This window comes from Mustela lutreola, chromosome 1 (genome assembly GCF_030435805.1).
Source record: "Mustela lutreola isolate mMusLut2 chromosome 1, mMusLut2.pri, whole genome shotgun sequence".
NCBI classification, from domain to species: Eukaryota; Metazoa; Chordata; class Mammalia; order Carnivora; family Mustelidae; genus Mustela; species Mustela lutreola.
The window spans coordinates 72,416,814-72,439,924 of record NC_081290.1 but is presented as its reverse complement, the minus strand read 5'-3'; the positions used below and the strand labels follow the sequence as shown (position 1 = coordinate 72,439,924).

The following is a 23,111-nucleotide window of genomic DNA, read 5'->3' as shown; positions in this document are numbered from 1 at the left end:
AACCCACTGAGCCACCCAGGCGCCCCTATTTCCCTTTTCTATCAGTTTTTACTTCATGTATTTTAAGCTTTCTTGCTCTCTCTTCTTGATGAATTGATCTTTTTATATTATGAAATGCCCCTCTTTATCTCTTCCTAAAGATAGGCCAAATTCCTTTTCCTGAAGTCTACTTTGTCAGACTTCAGTAGATATTCTGGCTTTATTCTGTTTGCTTATCTTGTTCCATAATTTTACTTTGAACTTGTCTGTGTCTTTATGTTGATGATAACTTTTTTTTTGGTAAGCATTAGTACATAATTAGGCCTTGCTTTTCTATTTAGGGAGGTATGTCTTCCTTTTAATTGCAGTGTTTAGACCATTTACAATTAATTTAGTTTTTGATATATCATTTTCTACTTGTTCAATCTACATCTTTTTCTTCTTGTCTTCTTTTGGATTAATTAGTAGTATTTCATTTTAATTTCTCTGTTGGCTGCTTTTGTGTTTTATTGTAGCTGTTCTAAGTTTTACCATATGAATCTTGAACTTATCACAGTTTACCTTCAAAAAATATCATACTACAACACACATAATATAAAATATACAGTGGAAGCTTAAACAGTGCAGAGGTTAGAGGTGCCAACCCCTTTTTTCTCTGGTATTCTGTTAAACAGGTTTCACAAATTGGGTCTGTTAACCACAGTACCTTTAGCAACTCATATAGTGCCTGTTTTTTATGTGGTAGGTGCTCAATATTTTATACATAGTATTCTCTTATATTTAAAATTCCTGGGGTGTCTGGGTAGCTTAGGTGGTTAAGCATCTGCCCTCAGCTCCGGACATTGTCCCCAGGGTCTTGGGATCATGTTGAGCTCCCTGCTCAGCTGGGAGTCTGCTTCTCCCTCTGTCTCTCCACCTCCCCTTGCTTGTGCTCATGCATGTGCTCTAATAAATAAATCTTTTAAAAAAGTAAAAATAAAATTCCCTTTAGGGGTGTCTGGCTGGCTCAGTCAGTAGAGCATGTGACTCTTGATTTGTCAGTTTTGAGTTCAAGCCCCACACTGGGTGTAGAGCTTATTTTAAAAAAAAAAAAAAACCCCTCTGAATCTAACTCCTTTTTCATTCTTCACATCTTCTGATTTAAAAATCTTAGCTATTTTTATTTTGCCATATTTTATTGATCATTTCAAAGAACCAGCTCTTTCCTTTTTGACCTGTTTTATTTTTCTGGATTTAATTCTAAAACTCGGTAAGCTAATCTATAAAATGGTAGTAGTAATTTACTGTTTAGGTACTAAAATGAAACTCTGCTATTTATACTGTAGTATCTTTTTTTTAAAAGTATTTTATTTATTTGACAGAGAGAGAGTTCATAAGAAGGGCAGAGAGTCAGGCAGAGGGTGGGGAAGCAGGCTTCCCGCCGAGTAGAGAGCCAAATGCTGGGCTTGATCCAGGACCCCAAGATGATGACCTGAGCCAAAGGCAGAGGCTTAACCCACTGAGCCACCCAGGCATCCCTGCAGTATCTATTTTATATTTGGGGTTACTATTAAACACAGTGGTATGTTAATCTTGTGGAGGCCCATAAGACCAGTTCTATACTTCTCTGGGGAATTGAGTTCTCTCTTTAATGACTCCTACCATCAGCTGGGATGGACAGCTAACCAGAATTGTGAGAAGAGCCCTGATATAGGCTGGTGGTTTTCAGTGACAGCAGGGAGGGGCCACAGATTTGTCCCTCAGGGGCATTTGGTAATGTCTACAGAGGGTTTAGGTTATTACAACTAGGAGTGGAATAGTACTGGCATATATTTGGTGGTAGCCAGGGATGCTGCTGAACATCCTACAATACTCAGATCAGCTTCCCACAACAAAGAATTACTGGCTCAAAATGTACTCAGGGCAGAAACTGAGAAACCTTTACCTGGGCAAGCAAGAGAACTCTCCTTTATCCTCTGTGCTCAGTCCTGAACAGAAGAGTGAAATTGCCTAGGGGTGCCTGGGTGGCTCAGTGGGTTAAAGCCTCTGCCTTCCGCTCGGGTCATGGTCTCAGGGTCCTGGGATTGAGCCCTGCATCAGGCTCTCTGCTCAGCGGGGAGCCTGCCTCCCCCCCCCTCTCTGCCTGCCTTTCTGCCTACTTGTGGTTTCTGTCTGTCAAATAAATTAATTAAAAAAAAAAAAAGAGTGAAATTGCCTAGGAGCTATTCCATGGTAAGACCGGTTTAAAAATGGCCTCTGCCACAGGGAAGCAGCATCTCTGCAGAAAAAGCTGAAAGTAAGTAATTATACTTTGTACATAAGATTACCCTTATTTTGTGGGTTCTAATATTCATTCACCTTTTTCCATTAGAAAAGTATTTTTGTTTTTTAAAAAGATTTATTTATTTATTTACTTGGGAATCCATCCCAGGACCCTAGGATCATGAGCGGAAGGCAAGAGGCTTTAACCCACTAAGCCACCCAGGCGTCCTGAAAAGTATTTTTAAACATACATCTAAATAAATACCCTAAATTATAAATTTATAAACCTAAATAAGTACCCTAAACCATTTATAATGTTAGTTTTTTAAAAATATTTTATTTATTTGACAGAGATCACAAGTAGGCAGAGAGGCGGGGGTGGGGTGGGGGGGTGGGGAGCAGGCTCCCTGCTGAGCAGAGAACCTGATGCAGGGCTCCATCCCAGGACCCTGAGATCATGACCTGAACCAAAGGCAGAGGCTTAGCCCACTGAGTCACCCAGGTGCCCCTATAATGTTCCAGTTTTAAGTTATATTGCTATAAGTTCAAATTTAGTCTCTTCTCAGCTATATTGCAAAGTATTAAGAAAAAGTTACATGCTGATATTTTGAGGCCAAGTAGTAGTGCCAGCAAATAGAGAATAATTCCAAGGACAAAATGAATTTTCAGAAAACAGGGCTGCATAATCCATCTACTTTTCAAATAGCAGAATCTCCAAGTATCAACCTGGAGGTTCTGGGATTATTCAGTTAAGAAGAATGACATACTTCAGTCACACAGTGTCTCTCAAACTTCAAGCTGAAAATATAAAATGCTTCATAACGGTGTCAAGTGTTTATAGTATTTCTTCTCTTTAAGTAGGCTGAAATGTGTATAATTGGTAAAGGGCTCAAACTGACAAACTTTATGCAAAAAATTCTCACTTCATTAATTTATTCATCATTTGCTGTAAAGCAGTGAGCTTTCTTTCTTTCTTTCTTTTTTTTTTTTTTAAAGATTTTTATTTATTTATTTGAGAGAGAGACAGTGAGAGAGATGAGTGATGAGAAGGTCAGAGGGAGAAGCAGACTCCCCATGATGCTGGGAGCCCAATGCGGGACTCGATCCTAGGACTCCAGGATCATGACCTGAGCCGAAGGCAGTCGTCCAACCAACTGAGCCACCCAGGCGCCCCAAGCAGTGAGCTTTCTGTCAGTACTCAAGAGCTGATAATCTGGCTGGTAAGATACAACATATAATTATGAAACTTAAACAGTGAAGACAGTATTCAAAGACCAAATAAACAATACCCCAAAAAACAAAGAACATTCTGAAGTCATCCGGAAAAGCTTCAGAGGTGAAACTTTTGAAGAATAGGATTTAGATAGACAAAAATATTTCTAATACAGTTTAGTAAGAGCTAATCTGAAAAAGATAGTATATGAAAGAAAAAGAGTCTTAGGATGCAAGAATGTTAATGCTTTTTTTTACTCATCCTTTGCAATTATCTAATTATCCAGAGCTTTGAATTCTTCAACTGGTTTTTGTCCTAAATCTTCACCTTCTTTGAATGGGTACTTTACAGGTAGAGTAAATTAGAGGAATATATTTCAAGGCCTTTTAATAGTGTCTGGGATGATCAATCCTCACAGAAATAACCTCACAGATAAACAATTAGAATTTTCCAGCCCATGTTTTAGTTTCTCTAACAGGATACTGAATAAATGTAATTGGCATCTACATTCAACCAGGTGAGTAAACTTTTTTTTCCTGGCTAACATACCTTGCTCTATTAGTGACTGTATAGTTTTTCTACAGCAACAGAAGTTACTATATATTATGGCTATCGCAAATTCCTGGTAATTCTGGGTAGCCTCGGGTTCTTCCACTAATTTCCAATGACTGCATTTTCATTTTACCTAATGGAATAAGCAATTTATCTCCTTTCCTAGAATTTTTAGTGCTGTACTGTTCCCTTTAAAGCCCACCATGTCCTCCTCTCCATAGGCCTTGACTTTACAAGTGGCATAAGCATTTGCTCAAAGGGGCGGGGGCGGGGGGTCTTGTCACTGCAAAACAAAACAACTTTTCACAAAAAAAACAAGGTTCGCACATTTTGGACCTTTTGAGTTACTGTGCGGGAGGTTTCATCTGACGAATTCCAGAGAAGATTCTTTCCGGTTGGGTGGTCTCGTCTGTTAATGTTTTTCTTAGTGGGCCAAGACAGCTTCTGCGTGCGCTCAGGAACACGGAGCGGCCACATCATCATCACCCAGGTATTAAGACATAACTAGGGCATAATGGGTTTATTCTCATAGAGAGTCCGTCTGGACACAACACCCGGTTCAATGCCCCTAAGTGTCCCACCAGTGATCTGCTCTACTACTTGGGCCTGGGGCATCCGCAAAACGAGCCCTGGGCACCAGAGTCCCGCGGATACTCTCACATGGCCTAGCGGGCGAGGAAATTCATCGTGCCACGGCGGCGGCGGCCTCGACCTCCCCACAGGCTCACGGACAACTCCGCGAGGCCTGGGGCTCGCCTCCACTCGCGTCCCGGGCCTTCCGGCGGCACCTCACGCCCCATCCCCTACAGTCCTCGTTGCTACGTTCCCAAGTCCCGGGGTCCAGGGAGCCCCGAGGGGGCAGGCGGCACAGCCGATTCCGCGCCCCCCGACCGCAAGCCGAGAGAACCCGCTTCCACCTGCAAGTCCGAGGATCCCCCAACAACGTCAACAAGGGCGCCGAACCCTACATCCCAGCCTTCCGAAGACCTTTCGGCTCCTCACCAGGCACACGCCCCCGTTCAAGGCGGCTCTTCGGCCCTCTCGCGAGAGAGGCCTGGTGGTGCCTCCTTCCTTTCAGCTGTCTTTCTCTCCCCGCCCCCAGAGTGATTGCGCGGCTTCCTCCGGAGGGCGGGAGTCTTGGACGAGGCGAGGCCGGTCCAGTCTGGGTGCCGGGCCTAGGGCGCTCAGCCGGGCCGTCTTCAGGTCGGCTCTCCGCACCCGCCGTCAAGCCTCCGGTAGGGCTCTGGGCCGTCAAGCTTTTCCAGGTAGACCCGGCTGAGGGGAAAGACGGCGGGGCGGAGCCGCGGGCTAGGTGGGAGGAGCAGCGAGACGGGGCCGCTGGACGCCACACCTGCGCGACGTGGGGGCGGGAAGGTGCGCACGCGCGCTGCGGGGCCGGAGGGCGGTGGCTCCTGCGACGTTACGCTTCCGAGCCCGCACACGGGGCGCCCACGCTCGAGGTGGCGTATTCTGTCTTTCTGCGTCTGCTTTCCTCCGCCTCAGTTCGGGGCGGGTCCGGAGAATGGCTTCGGAGATGGAGTCGTCTCTGGAGGCGAGCTTCTCGTCCAGCGGTGCCGTGTCTGGGGGTTCAGTGTTCCTGCCTCCGGCTCGCTCCCGTATCTTCAAGATAATCGTGATCGGCGACTCCAACGTGGGCAAGACGTGCCTGACCTACCGCTTCTGCGCCGGCCGTTTCCCCGACCGCACCGAGGCTACCATCGGGGTGGATTTCCGAGAACGTGCGGTGGAGATAGATGGGGAGCGCATCAAGGTGAGCGGAGGGGGCAGTGTCAGGGAGGAAGGATGCCTTGGGGTGACAGGTTCCGACCCCACCGGGGGTTGATCGCTGGCCATGTGCAACGTGTGCATGCCATCTTTTCTCAAGCTGATGTAGAGATTGGAGCTGGGGCTCGGAAGGATTTATATATATAAAACTTAGAAGGCAGTGCTCCACAAACTTGAATGTCCCGCGATTTACCCGGCCAACTTGGTTTTTGTTTTTTTTAAATGCAGATTCTGATTTAGTAAAGCCGCCGGTGATGCAGATGCAACTAGTCCGAGAATCACACTTTGACTAGCAGAGAGTGTAGAAAGTATCCGTTGACTCGTTGGCAGGGTCTCATGTGCTGGGAGGCAGGGAAGTAAGGCTGAAGGAAAAACAGTGAAATTTCTCAGGCATGGAAAACATTTAATAAATATTGTATATTAAAACAGTTGTCTGAGCACTGTCTCAGATATGGTGGCAGTAAAGCCTTACTGCCTTTGAGGAAGTGATTAGGTGTTCTCTGGCGTGCAGTTTGCTTCAGAAGTTTCAATCTGACATTGAGTTGTTGAGAAAAGTCTATTTTCCTGCAGAACCATTCTATACACAATAGTTCCTACTTGGTTTGCCAGAAAACACATTCTTAGTACCACCCTCTCCCAATTCTTTTTTTTTTTTTTTTAAGATTTTATTTATCTATTTATTTATTTGACAGAGAGAAATCACAAGTAGACAGAGAGGCAGCCAGAGAGAGAGAGAGAGAGGGAAGCAGGCTCCCTGCTGAGCAGAGAGCCCTATGCGGGACTCGATCCCAGGAACCTGAGATCATGACCTGAGCCAAAGGCAGCGTCTTAATCCACTGAGCCACCCAGGCGCCCCCCCAATTCTTAATTCTTATTGGTGGCTCTGGAGATTAGGGAGGCACTTATATTGGAGAAGGGAGTAGGCCCAAGGCCAAGATTAGGGTTCTGAGGGATTGGAATGGGTGCATTGGAAAATGAGGATCAGTGACAGGGCTGAAACCTTCTGCTGGTATACACTTCTTCATTCCAGACCACCACTGAGTCTGCAGCCACGGGCTAATACCACCCCTTAAAACATGCAGAACCCAGGAAAAAGCTATGCCTTCCTTATACTGTTTATTTTTTTGCTCAAATTAGTATGTATCTTTACCTCAGTCCCATGGTGGGGGGAGCAGACTCATTTTTTCATTCCTCCCTTCACATCCTTGAGGCAAGAACAATTTATTTTTTTAGTTCTTCAACAGCTGCCCTTCACCACCACCCCGCTCCCCAGAGGGCTTTAAATGCTAATGATGTAAAGGAAAAATAGGGTTGAAAAGAATCAGCCCTCTATAGGCCCTTTTGCGTTTTAGTTGTTTTTTTTTTTTTTAAAGATTTTATTTATTTATTTGACAGAGAGAAATCACAAGTAGATGGAGAAGCAGGCAGAGAGAGAGAGAGAGGGAAGCAGGCTCCCTGCTGAGCAGAGAGCCCAATGCGGGACTCGATCCCAGGACCCTGAGATCCTGACCCAAGCCAAAGGCAGCGGCATAACCCACTGAGCCACTCAGGCGCCCCTTGCCTTTTAGTTTTTATTTTAATCTTTTATCATTCCATTCAGGCTGCCTGTGGTGGTCTTTTGGGTACTCTGTATTAGGGAGTTAAGAAAGATCTATATATACTACAGAGGAAAAGACAGAATAAGAAAAGACTAAATCTTTTTCATCAGAATTAGGTTAGGCGCAGAATCCTGAGGGTGAGGAAAATAATGGGGCTTCTGAGGTTTCAGGAGGAGGTTAGTTTGGGAAAAGCAGGAGTCCTGGGAAAGAGTGCATGGGCTTTGGAGCCCAACTGACTTGGCCCAAATTTGAACCTATGAAAGGGTAAGGATGGACTATGTGTATTTAGATGGGTGACCAATTTTGCCCAAACGTTCCCAGTTTTATTTTATTTTTTTTAAAAGATTTTATTTATTTACTTGACAGAGAGAGAGTACAAGCAGGGGGAGTGGCAGGCAGAGGGAGATGGAAAAGGAGCAGGGAGCCAGATGTGGGGCACGATCCCAGGACTTTGGGGTCCTGACTGGAGCCAAAGGCAGACACTTAACTGACTGAGCCACTCAGGCACCTCAAGACTTGCCCAGTTTTAAAACTGGAAGTCCTGCATCCCAGGAACCCCTTCAATCTCAGGCAGACTGGGGTAGTCAGTTACTCTAGTCCTAAGGCAGGTTCTTCAATCTTTCAGGGTCCATTTTCTTTTCTGAAAATACCGTATTTTCAGATGGTAATGAATTGGGATTCATATTGGGATTCAGTTGGGATAATTGGGTGATAATACCACATGAGATTAGGTGCGAGGATTATATGAGAACATATGTGTAACAACTGGTTCATAATTGGTAATCTTAAGAAAATTCTTCTTCCTTAGTAGCTTAACATCATTACTCCTCTATGACGGCACCACTTCTGTGGCTGTGCACTTAAAGCATGAAGCACAGATAAAGTAGGGCATAAGCAGACTGGTTAAGGTGAGAGAAATTACCCCCAAAAGCATGATTTTAAAGAAATAAGTAGAGGGAATAGAGGCAGGAGAGGAGTTAGGATTTTCCTCCTTTACCTACTTATGGCTTGCCATTTGTACTTGAACATCTCAGATAAATCAGTTGCAAATTTAAGAGACACTTAAAAAATATAAAACGTGTCCATTGTCTAAGCTGAATACTTAACTACTGGAATAAGTGCTGGCAATGATAAGTAAACCAAAAGCCATAAATGTGATGAATCTGGGAGCACAGAGCTCATTCTTCTGATTGAGAGCAGTAAGGAGAAAACATTTTTTGGGGGGATTATTCCTCCTGAGCTTTAGCCTAACCTGTTTGGTTGGGGGAGACCTGGATACTGAGTTTCTTTTTCTTTGAAGGCCTTAGCCATTGACTTCTACCTCCAACTTTTAAGACTTGAAAGATTTTTGTTATGGTTGAAAAGACTGTAACAGAAATATTCTGAGATTTCTGTAGTAGAAAAAGATAGAACTATTTTGGACATTTGCTTTCACAAAGTTTTAAGAAACAAAAGACATTTCAAAATATGTGTATCCCCATACATTATACATTGGACTTTAAAAAAAAAAGGTTTATTTATTTGAGAGTGAGTGGGGAGAGGGACAGAAGGGGAGGGAGAGAACCTCAAGTAGACTCCCCACTGAGCAAGGAGTCCTCATGGGGCTTGGTCTTAGGACCCTGAGATCATGACCTGAGCAGAAATCAAGAGTGGGGGGTGCCTGGGTGGCTCAGTGGGTTAAGCCGCTGCCTTCTGCTCAGGTCATGATCTCAGGGTCCTGGGATCGAGCCCCACATCAGGTTCTCTGCTCAGCGGGGAGCCTGCTTCCTCCTCTCTCTCTGCCTGCCTCTGCCTACTTGTGATCTCTGTCTGTCAAATAAATAAATAAATAAAATCTTAAAAAAAAAAAAAAAGAAATCAAGAGTGGGATGCTTAACTGACTGAGCCACCCAAGCGCCCCAGAACATTTTTTTTTTTTTTTACTATTTTTAGGGGTACCTGAGTGGTTCAGTTGGTTAAGTCTCTGCCTTTGGCTCAGGTCATGATCTCAGGGTCTTGGGATCAAGCTCCACCCCCCCAGCCCAGTCAGGCTCCCTGCTGAGCAGGGAGTTTGCTGCTGCTGCTTCCTCTGCCTCTTCCCTGAGTATGCATGCTTGCTTCTTCTCTCTCTAATAAGCAAGTGAAATCTTAAAAACAAAAACAAAAACAAAAACAAAACTTTTTTAGTGTCTTAAAAAACAATTGAAGTGAATGTAGAAGAGCTTTATTCCATGTCCTGATTCTGCTTTTTTGTTGTTAACCTGTAATACATCTTAAGTGCTGCTCAAATGGTCATACATATTTTTTCTTCGGAAAATTTTTAGCCTATTCTGAAATGACATGTCTTTTCATCTTTCATCTTAAAGTGAAAGCTAAAACATTATGTTTCTTTACTAATAATATGACATTCTAGACATTTTTATTTGTTTGGTAAAAGTGAGATGTGTTAAATATATTTTTTTAAAGATTTATTTATTTGAGAGAGAGAGAGTACATGTGTGCACACCCACGTGAGTGAGGGGAAGGGGCAGAGGGAGAGAGACTCAAGCAGACTCCCTACTGAGTGGGGACCCTGACGTGGGGCTCTGTCCCACCACCTCAAGATCATGACCTGAGCCAAAATCAAGAGTCAAACACTTAACTGGTACCTCGTGTTAAATTTTTTTAATTGTGGACTGGAGGTTTTTTAAAAGTATGCCTTAGGGCAGTGCCCTTTCAGAATCAGTTAAAATGTTTTATGAAATGTAGCAAAGTCTATATTTGTTCGCTTTTTCCTAAGTACTATGTATGTATGGTTGAAAAAGGAAAATCTTGTTTGCAGAATTTTGGAAGTTGAATAAAATTATAAAATGAGTTCTTTAAATAAAAACACATTTGATTTTTAAATTAAGAATCTCAACCTAATCCTTATGCTCCTTCCTTGTATGTGTATCCCCATCATAACTAGCTCTGTTCTTTTCATACAAGCATTTACAATGGCAGACACCAACAGAATAATTAAAGCCTCATGTTGCATTTAATCTATCTTCTCATTAGGGGTCAGCAGTTTCTATTTGAACATTGGGATGGTTTATCAATTATAGAAGTATGACGTTTTGCCATGTTAAATACAAGATGTTAATATTAACTAAAGGAACATAATCAGGACACCTCTTCCCCTGTTGTTAAAACAAGTATTTAATGAGTAATTGCAAGAAAGATGACATTTTTGTTAGTCACAAAGAACTATGATATATCATAGGGGTTGGCAAACCATGCTTGAGGGCCGAATATGGCCTGCTGTCTGCTTTTGTGTGGCCAGCAAGCTAAAAGTTATTTTTACTTTTTTAAATGGTGGGAGGAAAATTGTAAGAGTATGGTTTCATGACAGGTGAAAGTTATGTGAAATTCATATTTGAGTGTTTATAAATGAAGTATTGAAACACAACTGTGTTCCTGTATTCACATATTGTGTTTGCTTTTGCATTACAGTGGCAAGAACTGAGTAGTTGTGACACTGTTAGGCCCACAGAGCCCAAGATATTCACTCTTTACAGAAAAAGTTTGCTGACCCTGATATAGTGCATAGATTTTGTGCATAGATATAGGGCATAGATTTGACCCTGATACAGTGCATAGATCTCCCAGATTGGAAGAAGAGGTATGTACCTAAAAAGATGACCAGCAGAACCAGGCGATGAATGAGTGCCAAGTTACTGTTTGGATGTGGGTGGAGGAATCATTTGTGTTTGGAGTGCTAGATGAGGTTTCACAGAGGGAGGGCAGAGCTGAGGGGGCTTTTCTGAAGAGGACCATCGGCAGGATGCTCCATCAGGATCAGAGGTTCTATAGTAAGGTGGCAAGTGGGAAGAATGTGAAGGTGTTGGTAGCAACATTTGGGAGGAGTCTAAAACACAAAGCTAAAGAGTCTAGGCTTCATTTTGTATGCATGGTGAAAAGTCCCCAGTGTTTTCGGAAGATAAATGTGGCAGCAATAGAGGATGCATCTGGAGTGAGATTCAGTCTACCCCGTGACCTGGTTTTCTATCAACTTTCTCTCCCTTGGTAGTCATTTGACTGTTGTCAGCTGTCAATCCACGAAGATAACTTTTAAATCTTTGTTTAGCCTGCCTCTCTCCTCATCTCACTCTGAATTTCCTACTGTCGTCTAGACATGGCTATTTGGATTATCCCTCCTTTGCCTTGAATGTCTGAGGTGAGTTCATCTTCCTTGGCAAATCTGCTGTTCCTGTTTCTCCCCACATCACCTAGGTTGTCATGATGGCATCCTTTTCCTCAAGGCCTCATTCCTCTCTTTTTTGTACCTAACTTCAGCCGGTTCTCTACATGCATGACATGCATGATTCTCTCATCCACCCTTTGTTGAAAATCCTAGGTCAGGTCTTTCTTACCTCCCTGTGAACTGTTGCAGCAACTCAACTCATCTCTCATCCCTAGTTCTCAGTGAGCCTGTTTTGTACATTGTTGCCAAAATGCCAGATTAGTGTTGCATTTAAGGGAGATTAATGTATCCTGCCTCAGATGTCTTGGATAGTTCTCCATTATATTATAAAATTCCAATTTTAAAAAATTAATGTAGGACTTCCTTTATCTTGCTCCAGACTGCTTTTCAGACTTTTTTCCCCCATTACTTTCCTTCAGGTACCCTATAGTCTAGCTGCTTATTTGCCGATCCCTGTGTTTCCCCTTGCATACCCTGCTCTGCCTGGAATATTTCCTCTGCTCGTATTTCAGCACATGTAATTCTTCCCTATTAAACTTAGTGTGTCTATCAAAAACACCCCATCCCTCCTTCTCCATTCTATTTCTTCTTTCTGTCAACTCCCTTCAGCACCTACCTGAGCCTTTAAATGATCTCTTAACTCACTGTACTATTTAGATGTCTCTGTCTCTTTTATTAAGTCTTCTTCGATCTTACTCCGAGCAGGATCCATGTCTAGTAATGCCATAGACTTCACTGAGTATCTAGCTTTAGTTTCTAGTTTAGGTTTCTAAACTAGGTAGTACTTAGGGGATACACGTTGAATGTGTGGAAAACAAGGACATCAGTTGGTAGGCTACTCTGGTAAAATCCAGAATTGAGGTGATAATGGAAACTAATGGAAGTTTGATAGCTGATCAAAGAAGGAAGATTATTTGGGTTAATACCTTTATCGTTTTCAGTCAAGCAAAAACAGTATTAAGTCATTTTAGCCAGATAATTTTTCATTTTGGTCATAAAACTACTAAAAGAAATTTCATCAACAGTAAGACTCTACTGTTGGGATTGAGCAAAGAGATAGGTTGCCATTTTTGTTTGAACTTTGTACTAGAATTTAGAATAGAGATTTGTGAAATATTATTAAAGTATATTTTACATTGTCCTTATAATGTGTAAAGTGGGAGTAATATCTGTGGGAGCATGCATTAGCCATTTTTCGTAAAACATTATTAAATTGGGAAAATTACTCTGAAAATATTTCCTAATTTAACCAAACAAAGGCATGTCACTTCCTTAGGTTCCAAAGTGTTATTCTCCTTTTTAAAGCACTGTGTATCACTCTACTCATAGCTAAACCTCAAGACTTTTCTAAACTGTCATGGGGTTCTCCACTGAGTATCTCCCTATGCCTGTCTCTCTTTTAGTCAAAGTTTCCTCTTGCCTTTTATGGCTGACAGTGTTTATCATTTGTCCTATCCTTTCTTTGCAGAGTCTCTCTTTGCTCATCCCAGTCCCCTTGCCCTTGCAAGTGTCCCATGCAGGCCTGAAGGTTGCAGACAGCAAGGTGGTGTGCCTTTGCCTGAGCCTTCGCTGTTTCAACAATTCTGTCAGTGAAATTTTGAAGGTTCTTTTAAAATACCCCTTTGGGGGATGCCTAGGTGGCTCAGTCCGTTAAGCGTCAGCCTTCACCTCAAGTCATGATCCCTGGGATCCAGTCTCTATCAGGCTCCTTGCTCAGTGGGGAGCCTGCTCCTCTCTCTGCCTGCTTCTCCCCCTGCTTGTGCTCTACCCCGTCCCCTCGCCCCCTGACAAATAAATATAATCTTTAAATAAAGTAAATAAACACTCCTGTGTAAATGCCTCTTTAACTTAGTAATTACTTTTATGGCTTGCCGGTGAAGTGTGAGAGTTACTATTTCAAACCTCTTGTTTCCTGAAAGTCTTGATAGGGTAGAATGCATTATTCTGAACAGGATTGATGGAAATCCAAGTATTATTGAGTCTCTCCCATCCTAAAACAAACAAATGGTTTTCTTAGGGATAAGCAGCCTCATCATCACCACTTTTATTGAGGACTTTCATAGTTCTTTGAGGCAGGTCTAAATTCTGGGTAATTATTATTTGTTTTAAAGTTTAGTTTGTTTTTATAGAAAAAGTGGTTGGTGGGGCACGTGGGTGGCTCAGTGGGTTAAGGCCTCTGCCTTCGCCTCAGGTCATAATCCCAGGGTCCTGGGATCGAGCCCCACATCGGCCTCTCTGCTCAGGAGGGAGCCTGCTTCCCCCTCTCTCTGTCTCTGCCTGCCTTTCTGCCTACTTGTGATCTCTCTCTGTCAAATAAATAAAATCTTAAAAAAAAAAAAAAGTGGTTGGTTGTTATGGAAAACAAAAGTAGAAATAAAGGGAGAAATTGCTTTAAAGATAGCATGGTTATTTGGTATTATTTCCTGGTGTGCTTTTCATTTATTTATTTTTAACTTACAAAGATTCTTTGCTTAAACCCTTTAAAATCATTTTTCATTGATGAAATGGTTTTTGAGTACCTGAGCTACAGGAAATCTTTTTAAAAGAGAAAAGATCAGGTCCACTTTCTTTGGACAGCTTTTATATGTCATTCAAATTATTCCCCAAATATCTTTCTAAATGTTAAAGATATAGCATGGAGTGGGTTTTGTTCTGGGTTTTTTGGTCACTCTAAAAAACTTAATTTACATGTCATAAGATTTTCCCTTTTAAAATATACAATTTAGTGGTTTTTAGTATAATCACACGGTTTAGTGTATTATTTACTATCCTCACTATCTGATTCCAGAAATCCGAAAAGAAACCCCAGGCCCATTTTAACAGTCACTCCCTGTTCCTCCCCTTTTCTCAACCCTGGCAGCCACCAGTAGGTCTACTTTCTGTCTTGGATTTGCCTATCCTGGACATTTGATATACACAGAATCTTACAGTATGTGGACTGTGGTGTCTGGCTTCCTTCACTTTCTAGATTCATCCATGTTGTAGCATGTATCAGTACTTCATTCCTTTTTGTGGCTGAACAATACTCCATTATATGGACATACATTTTATTAGTTGATGGACATTTGGGTTGTTTTTACCTTTTAGCTATTACAAATACTGTTGCTATGAACATTTGGGTACAAGTTTTTGTGTGAACATATCTTTTCGATTCTCTTAGGTACATATCTGGGAGTGGAATTACTGGGTCGTATAGCAACTCTGTTTGTTTCTTTTAAATAATTTATGGAAGTGGATTTCAGATAACATAAGATTAACTATTTTATTTTATTTTTAAAAAGATTTTATTTATTTGACAGAGGCACAGCAAAAGAAGGAACACAAGCAGGGGGAGTGGGAGAGGGAGAAGCAGGCTTCCCACTGAGCAGGGAGCCCAATATGGGACTCCATCCCAGGACCCTGGGATCATGACCTAAGCCGAAGGCATACGCTTAACGGCTGAGCCACCCATGCACCCCAAGATGAACTATTTTAAAGTAAACAATTCAGCAGCATTCAATAGATTCATAATGTTGTATAACCACATCTCTGTCCAGTTTTAAAATATTTCCATCACCACAAAATAAAGTCCCTCCCCCAGTCAGCAGTTTCTCCCCATCCCCCAGCCCTGGCAACCACCCAATCTGTGTTCTATCTCTATGATTTCTCTATTTTGGATACTTTATGTAAATGGAACCATAGAATATATGTCTGGCCTCTTTCACTTAATGTATTTTAGAGGTTCATCTGTGTTATAGCACGTATCAGTACTTTGTTCCTTTTTGTGGGTATATCATAGACTGATTAACTTTTTGAGGAACTGCCAAACTGTTTTCTAAAGTGGCTGTACTATTTTAAAATACATCCACACTAGCAATATATGAAGGTTCCAATTTTTCTACATCTCCACCAACCCTTGTTACTGTCCATCTTTTTTGTTTTTTTAATGGCCATCCTGATATGAGTGTAAAGTGTTATTTCATTTGTTTTTTTGATTTGTATTTCCTTGATGGCTAATGATGTTGAGTCTCTTGTCATGTGCTTATTGACCATTTGTACATTTTCTTTGGAGAAATGTCTATTCCGATTCTTTGCCAGTTTTTAAATTGGTTTATTTGTCCTTTTATTATTGAGTTATGAGAGGTCTTAAATATTCTGGATGGTACACCCCTCTCAGATATTATTTACAGCTCTTTTCTCCTATTCTGTAAGTTGACTTTCACTTTCTTGATAATATTCTTTGAAACATAAACATTTTTAATTTTGATGAAGTCCAATTTATCTGTTCTTTGATTGCTTGTGCTTCAAATATCGTATCTTAGAAACCATTGTCTAACCCATTTGTCACAAATATTTATCCCTAGGTTTTCTTCTAAGAATTTTATAGTTTCAGCTCTTAAATTTAGTTTTTTTAAACCATTTTCGGTAAGTTTTTATATACGGTGTAAGGTAGGAGGTCCAACCTTGTGTTTTGTATGCTGTGCCAGAACCATTTGTTTAAACAACTATTCTTTCTTTTGTTGAAAAGCAGTTGACCACAGGTATATGGATTTATTTCTGGATCCTAAGTTTTGTTCTGTTGATCTGTATCTTTAATCTTATTCCAGTAGCACAGTCTTGATTATTGTAGCTTTGTGTAATATCCTTTGATATCTTTTTTTTTTCTTTCTTTTAGATTTTATTTATTTATTTGACAGAGATCACAAGTAGGCAGAGAGGCAGGCAGAGGGAGAGAGAGAGAAGCAGGCTCCCTGCTGAGCAGAGAGCCCGGCCTCGATCCCAGGACTCTGAGATCGTGACCCAATCTTTAGAAGCATTTTTAATTGTGTGTTGAGTTTTTTTATTCTAAACCTGTTAGTAGGGATAAAAACATTGTATTTTTTTTTTAGATTTTTTAAAAGATTTTATTTATTTATTTGACAGAGAGAGCACAAGTAGGCAGAGAGGCAGGCAGAGAGAGAGGGGGAAGCAGTCTTCCTGCCGAGCAGAGAGCCCGATGTGGGGCTCAGTCCCAGGACCCCGAGATCATGACCCAAGCCGAGGACAGAGGCTCAACCTACTGAGCCACCCAGGTGCCCCAAAAGTTTTATTTTTTTAAAGGAAAGTTGTGGGGCACCTGGGTGGCTCAGTGGGTTAAGCCTCTGCCTTTGGCTCAGGTCATGATCCCAGGGTCCTGGGATTGAGCCTGGCATTGGGCTCTCTGCTCAGCGGGGAGCCTGCTTCCTCCTCTCTCTCTGCCTGCCTCTCTGCCTACTTGTGATCTCTGTCTGTCAAATAAATAAAATCTTAAAAAAAAAAAAAGGAAAGTTGTATTTTCAAATAAAGTATTAGCTCTTTGCATACTCAATGTAGCTAGTCTATGAGTGCTTATTTTATAGGGTTTGAAACTAAATTTTACTTTCACTGGTGTAGAAGCTAAGACCGAGAGGTATAACAGTCACCTATGGCACATAGGAGGCATTGAATTAATATTTAATTTAAATATAATATATAAATATATAATATACTATATTATACTATACTATAATATATAATATACTATATTATATATTTATATTATTATATATTATTTTGATTGCATTTCCTTGATGGCTAATGATGGCTAGTAATAATATATATTATTATATTTATATATAATATATATAATAAATTAAATATTTGTTAATTTAAATAGTCTTCGATGTTAGTAGTTCTTAGTTTACCTTGCTGACAACTTATTTGCTTTTATCTCTGATTTATATGATATTGAGTCTTTATGGCCTATTTACCATTTGTATTGCTTACATCACAAGAGTGGTATTTTATAGTAATTTATTTTGTGACATGGTTTTTGGGACGGCATTGAGCCCAAACCTGTGATTTAGTGAGTAAATGTGAGTGTAAGGGATAAAGATTTTAAACAGTGTGCGGGGTAAGTAATTTTAGGATACCATTCAGCTACACGTAAGAGAAATTCCGTTATGATTTAACCATGTAAGGTTTTCTTTGTCTCATGTTATAAGGAGGCAGCAGTCTGTGTGATGGTACCTTGTCAGTTGGATTCCAGGTTTATGCAGATTTCTGCCATTCCTGTGTGTGGTCTTCTCCTTCATGCTCATAAGATGGTTGCTAAACCTCCAGTTATTATATCCCATTCCGGGCAGAAAGGGTAGGGTGAGAGAGGTACAAAAGGCATGTGCCAAATGCTCTTTCTTTTTAAAATCACGTATCCATAGTTTTCCTGGAAAACTCCATTGAAAGACTGTCTGCACATCATTTGGCCTCCCTTAGTTCCAGGAGAGCCTGAGAGATCAAGTTTATATAGCATTTTATATTTCTGCCTAGAGCAAAATTTGGTTTATGTTAATTAAAAAGAACGGGGAATACTAAGAAAATGAAGAAATTTGGTTTTAAAAAGAACTACCAAAAAAAAAAATCAGAGCTGATAAAATTTAAGGTAGCTTGGGGGTGCCTGGTGGGCTTAGTCAGAAGAGCATGCAACTCTTGATCTTGGGGTTGTGAGTGCAAGCCCCACACTGGGTGTAGAGATTACTAAAAAAAATTTTTTAAGTTAAGGTACCATAGAAGAGATTAGTGATATTTTAATCTCTAATCACATGTTTTAAAATGTATTTATTCATTTGTTACATCTTAATTGAGCACTTACCATGTGCTGCCATAATCTGAGCACTTTATTTCTTATATTCTTCTTTGTGGGCCATCTACAGAATCACCTCATTTCCCTCTACTTCTGTGTCATTCTGCGAAAAATCACCAGTCTAGGCTTCTCTTAATTTATATAAGTAGTACAAGTCTTTTGGTCAAAATTTACCTAAGCAAATCTTTTTTTCTTTTTTTTTTTAAAGATTTTATTTATTTATTTGACAGACAGAGATCACAAGTAGGCAGAGAGGTGGGTGGGGGGTGGGGGGGTGGCGGGAGAAGCAGGCTCCCTGCTGAGCAGAGAGCCCAATGTGGGGCTGGATCTCAGGACCCTGGGATCATGACCTGAGTGGAAGGCAGTGGCTTAACTGACTGAACCACCCAGGCACCCCATACCTAAGCAAATCTACCTCTAGTCTTTTCTGCCTTATCACTTAACTTTTTTAGGAAGTAAACAAAGGCAGGGTAATTCAGTGTTTTAAGAGAATCATAACACATGACTTATATTTAGTTTTAGATAATTATTTTCCTCAACTCCCCCCCCCCAACCCCCATATTTCAATTAGGAGATATTGGGATATTGGAATAGTCTTACTGTTAGATACTTTTAGGTTAAGTAAGTGATTTTTCTGGCCTTTTAAGATTTTCAAGGGGGATTTCATAGAATGTCTATATATACATATATACATGTGTATATGCATATACACATATAGGTTTGGGACTAGACCTAATGACTCCTAGCATCTGTCTTAAGTGGACTCTTTTAAGTTAGTCTGGTGAAAGGTAGAATGGCGTATAGTAGCCAGTATCCAGATTTACAGGAATTAGACAGTTAATTGGGGCACCTGGGTGGGTCAGTTGGTTAAGCGTCTGCCTTATGCTCAGGTCATGATTCCAGGGTACTGGGATCGAGCTCTGCATGGGGCTCCCTGCTCAGTAGGGAACCTGCATTTCCCCTCCTTTTGCCTGTCCTCACCCTGCTTGTGCGCTCTCTCTCTCTCTCTCTCTCTCTGTCATATAAAGAAATAAAATCTTAGAGAAAAAAAATTATGGGGCACCTGGGTGTCTCAGTCATTAAGCGTCTGCCTTTGGCTCAGGTCAGGTTCCCAGTGCCCTGGGATAGAGCCCCACATCAGGCTCCCTGCTCTACAGGAAGCCTGCTTCTCCCTCTTGCACCCCCCCTGCTTGTGTTCCCTCTCTCGCTGTCTCTGTCTTTTTCTCTGTCAAATAAATAAAATCTTAAGGAAAAAAAAAGAAAAAGACACTTAACATATTTTTTAAAACCTGATATATTTCTATTTACTATTGTATTTATTTCAATAGTTTGTTGTTGTTGTTTAGAGATTTTATCTTTTTGTTTGAGAGAAAGAGAGAGCATGAGAAGAGGGAAAGGGAGAAGCAGGCTTCCACCTGAGCAGGGAGCCAGAGGTGAGACTCCATCCCAGGAACCTGTGATCATGATCCAAGCTGAAGGCAGATACTTAACTGACTGAGCCACCCACATGCCCCAATTTAATATTTTAAAATCAGTTTTTGAGGTATAATTTCATCCAAACAAATTTAACTTACTGAATTTAAGTGCTGAATTGAAATATTTGTTCCGACACTTGTATTGATTATGAGATAACTATAAGATCGTGATGTCTGGATCCCATAAATTACACTGAAAAGGCATTATGGATGGGAACAAAGTAATTTAAGTAAAGAAGTACTAAAGACCATGTGGAATTGATTAAAATATTCAATATGTATAATTGAAATGAAATTCTCAGTTTTCTCTCTCTTTTTATTTTTTTTTCGTTTTCAGATCCAGTTATGGGACACAGCAGGACAAGAACGATTTAGGAAGAGCATGGTACAGCACTATTACAGAAATGTCCATGCTGTTGTCTTCGTGTATGATATGACCAACATGGCTAGTTTTCATAGCCTGCCATCTTGGATAGAAGAATGCAAACAGCATTTGCTAGCCAGTGACATACCACGGATTCTTGTTGGAAATAAATGTGACTTGAGAAGTGCCATTCAAGTACCTACAGACTTGGCACAAAAATTTGCTGACACACACAGTATGCCTTTGTTTGAAACCTCTGCAAAAAACCCCAATGATAATGACCATGTGGAAGCTATATTTATGACCTTGGCTCATAAACTTAAGAGCCACAAACCATTAATGCTTAGTCAGCCCCCTGATAACGGAATTATACTGAAGCCTGAACCAAAGCCTGCAATGACATGCTGGTGCTAAGTAACAGTCTTTATTCTGCTATCTAATTTTGACTAAAGAAATGCTTTTGAAGTATGACAGTGATAAGTCATAAGATTTAATCTCAAATATAATGGATCATCCTGACATTTTACTATTTATCATTGTCATGCTCATTTTTGTATTTTGTATCTACTTAATTACATTTGTCATTGTGACAACACAGGACAAAAGTTGGTTTGCACGTGAGGTTGAAAATGAAGTGAAGGTAGGATGAATCAGAATATCTTCCCATTGAGAGCCCAGTGAAGGAGGCTTCAAATGAGAGCACGTTGGTATTTTAGGAGTAGATGACTATATAATCCTGTGTTCCTGGGATTGAAAAAAAAAAATCAAGGGTTTAAGACATACTTACTAGGTATGTCCTTTGAATGGGAAGTGTTCTCATTAGGACAAAACTGGTATTGCCTCTCCCTAGAATTCTTTCTTTGTATTATTGATGTATTTTATTGCATTATTATTGGTACATTTGAGAACCAAAACTGTATTTAATTCCAGTGTGGGGAGAAGGCATAGAATATTTTTTGGTTCTCAGTGCATAAAGAATGACTGGATTCCAGAGATTCCAGATGTGTAGATTTCGAATCAGTATATCAGATCTACAGAAGTCATTGTTATCTTTAGGAAAATAATTTGAATTGTTTTCTTACTAAATTCTACTAAAATATGCAAATGTAAGTCTGACTTTAATGTCAATGAAGTGACATAATAAGGTGCTTTATAATTTATTTTGGTATATTTAGTGAAAAACCAATTGAAAGCATTGGAGAAGTTATAACTTGGGGGAAAACAGGTAAAATGTGGTTCCTGGCTACTAAGACCTGTTCTTAGCTCTTAGTAATTCCAAGCTGTGTATCTGGCATAGTATCTCTTGCTCTCCCCCATCATCAGTCAATTTAACGACTAAAGGTTGAATTAACAAATCAACATCCATGTGGAATTGTGGCTCCGAAGGCATACCTCTAATTCCTTGGAGCCTGCATATAGTTCTGTAACAATATTGTGTTGCAGTGTATCAGTCTTTAAAATCTTTAAATTTTATGGTCACAACGAGCTGTTCTTCCTCAGTATGAAAAATAAAGTAGGTATTGAGAAATACCTTGTCTCTCTTCCTCAGTGGTGTAAAGAGTAGTTCAAGAAGTTTCATACCCTAAATATGTTTATTTTGAGCTTAAGACTTTGCACATAGAAAATAGTAACTTTTCATACAAAGCTATTACATGAATGGAATGTAAGCCATGAACTTTAACTGAAGTGTGCACATTCACTAATTCTGATGGATTGATGCCCTTGATAATTTTGGAAATAATTAATCCAAAAGATGATTATACTTATAATATTTTCAGAATGTGGGAAATCAGGTAATCTAATCTGGTTTAGGATTTCTGTTTAATCATCATGATGATCCTAATTGGAGAATTTAATTATAAAAACAAGATAGTGCTATTAAAAGTACTGAAAAATAATTATAGGAAATAATTATTCGGTTTTAAATATTAGAGCTTAAGGAAAAACAAGTTGGCTTTGTCTGTGTTTAGGGAGATTAATCCATTTTTCCTATCATGCTAGAATTAAAAATGGTTTGAATTTAAACTGTTGATTTGTAACTATTTTTGTAGTAAAACAATGACAACTGTGCTAATTGTGGTGGCTGTAACAGTTTTTTAAAGAAGGGAATCTGTTTATTGCTTTTAAAACATTTTCAAGTGTGGGAAGAAAGTTTACAAACTTTCCAAGCACATTTATGTTTTTAAGTGCTGTTAATAATGGTTAAAAAAATAATATAACTTTCTTTTTATAAGAACGTAAAATAGGTATCATTTATAGTTCTGTGAAAGAACTTATTTTTTCACTTTAATATTTATTAATTTTAAAATATTTGTATCTCATTTGTAGTGATTTACTGTTTTAATTTTTTTCTACACATGTTTTTATTTTTTAAAGAGCACACTTATCAGTTGAATGGGGATAAAGGTTTTAGATATTTTCCAAAATATTTATAAAACACTTCATTGTTGAGAAATCACTTCCGGAATGGTGGCTATCAAACAAATAATTATAAATTTTTAAAGCACAAGTCACACATTTTGTAACTCCTCTGTGAATTTATTTTAATTATGACCCTTAACAGAAAACTTCAGGTATATTTTGGGAAAGTCTTAATTTGAGAACACCTGAAGGGAGCTAATCCAGAATCTAATGTAGTTAGCTATTAATGACGATGCTCTATTGACAATATATTGCTAATATGTTTCCTCATTAAATCTAAAGTTAAATAATTTCATTGTGGAATAGTGTCATTGTAACATTTCCCTTATGAAGTTCAATAAACCAGCTTTGCCATAAAGAAATTGTGTTTCATTCCCTTTGTTTGGTTATTAGGATGATTACAGAGTAAAACAAAAAAAAGCTTTTTCCACTCTGGCTTCCAGGTAATGTATAGTACATTAGGAAAAAACAAATCTATTTGGAAATACATTTGCGGTTAGAGAACTTTTCAGAAAAACACCTAAATATTTCATAATTAGATGATAAGGGTAGATTTTTCATTTGTGTGGCTGAATAATCAGTTTTTTTGTTTAACAGTACTTCAGGGCAAACAAACGCTGTTAAGAATGGTTGACATCTTCAGATTCAGAAGTAAAACAGTTGAAC

The 23,111-nt window shown here is 39.8% G+C and overlaps 1 protein-coding gene and 1 long non-coding RNA gene across 2 annotated transcripts; one reads left to right on the top strand and one right to left on the bottom strand.

Moving 5' to 3' along the window:
- Window positions 1–327: 327 nt before the first annotated feature.
- Window positions 328–5,360, bottom strand: LOC131827613 (uncharacterized). Its single transcript, XR_009352073.1, has 2 exons — window positions 4,313–5,360; window positions 328–3,437 (listed from the first exon to the last, which is right to left on the bottom strand). It is a non-coding gene; the product is annotated as an uncharacterized LOC131827613 (long non-coding RNA).
- Window positions 5,361–5,364: 4 nt separating this feature from the next.
- Window positions 5,365–22,807, top strand: RAB33B (RAB33B, member RAS oncogene family). The gene is made up of 2 exons (XM_059168485.1): window positions 5,365–5,756; window positions 19,998–22,807. Exons 1-2 carry the CDS (start codon window positions 5,508–5,510, stop codon window positions 20,436–20,438), a joined length of 690 nt encoding a protein of 229 aa, XP_059024468.1. The 5' UTR covers window positions 5,365–5,507; the 3' UTR covers window positions 20,439–22,807.
- The last annotated feature ends 304 nt before the right edge of the window (window positions 22,808–23,111 follow it).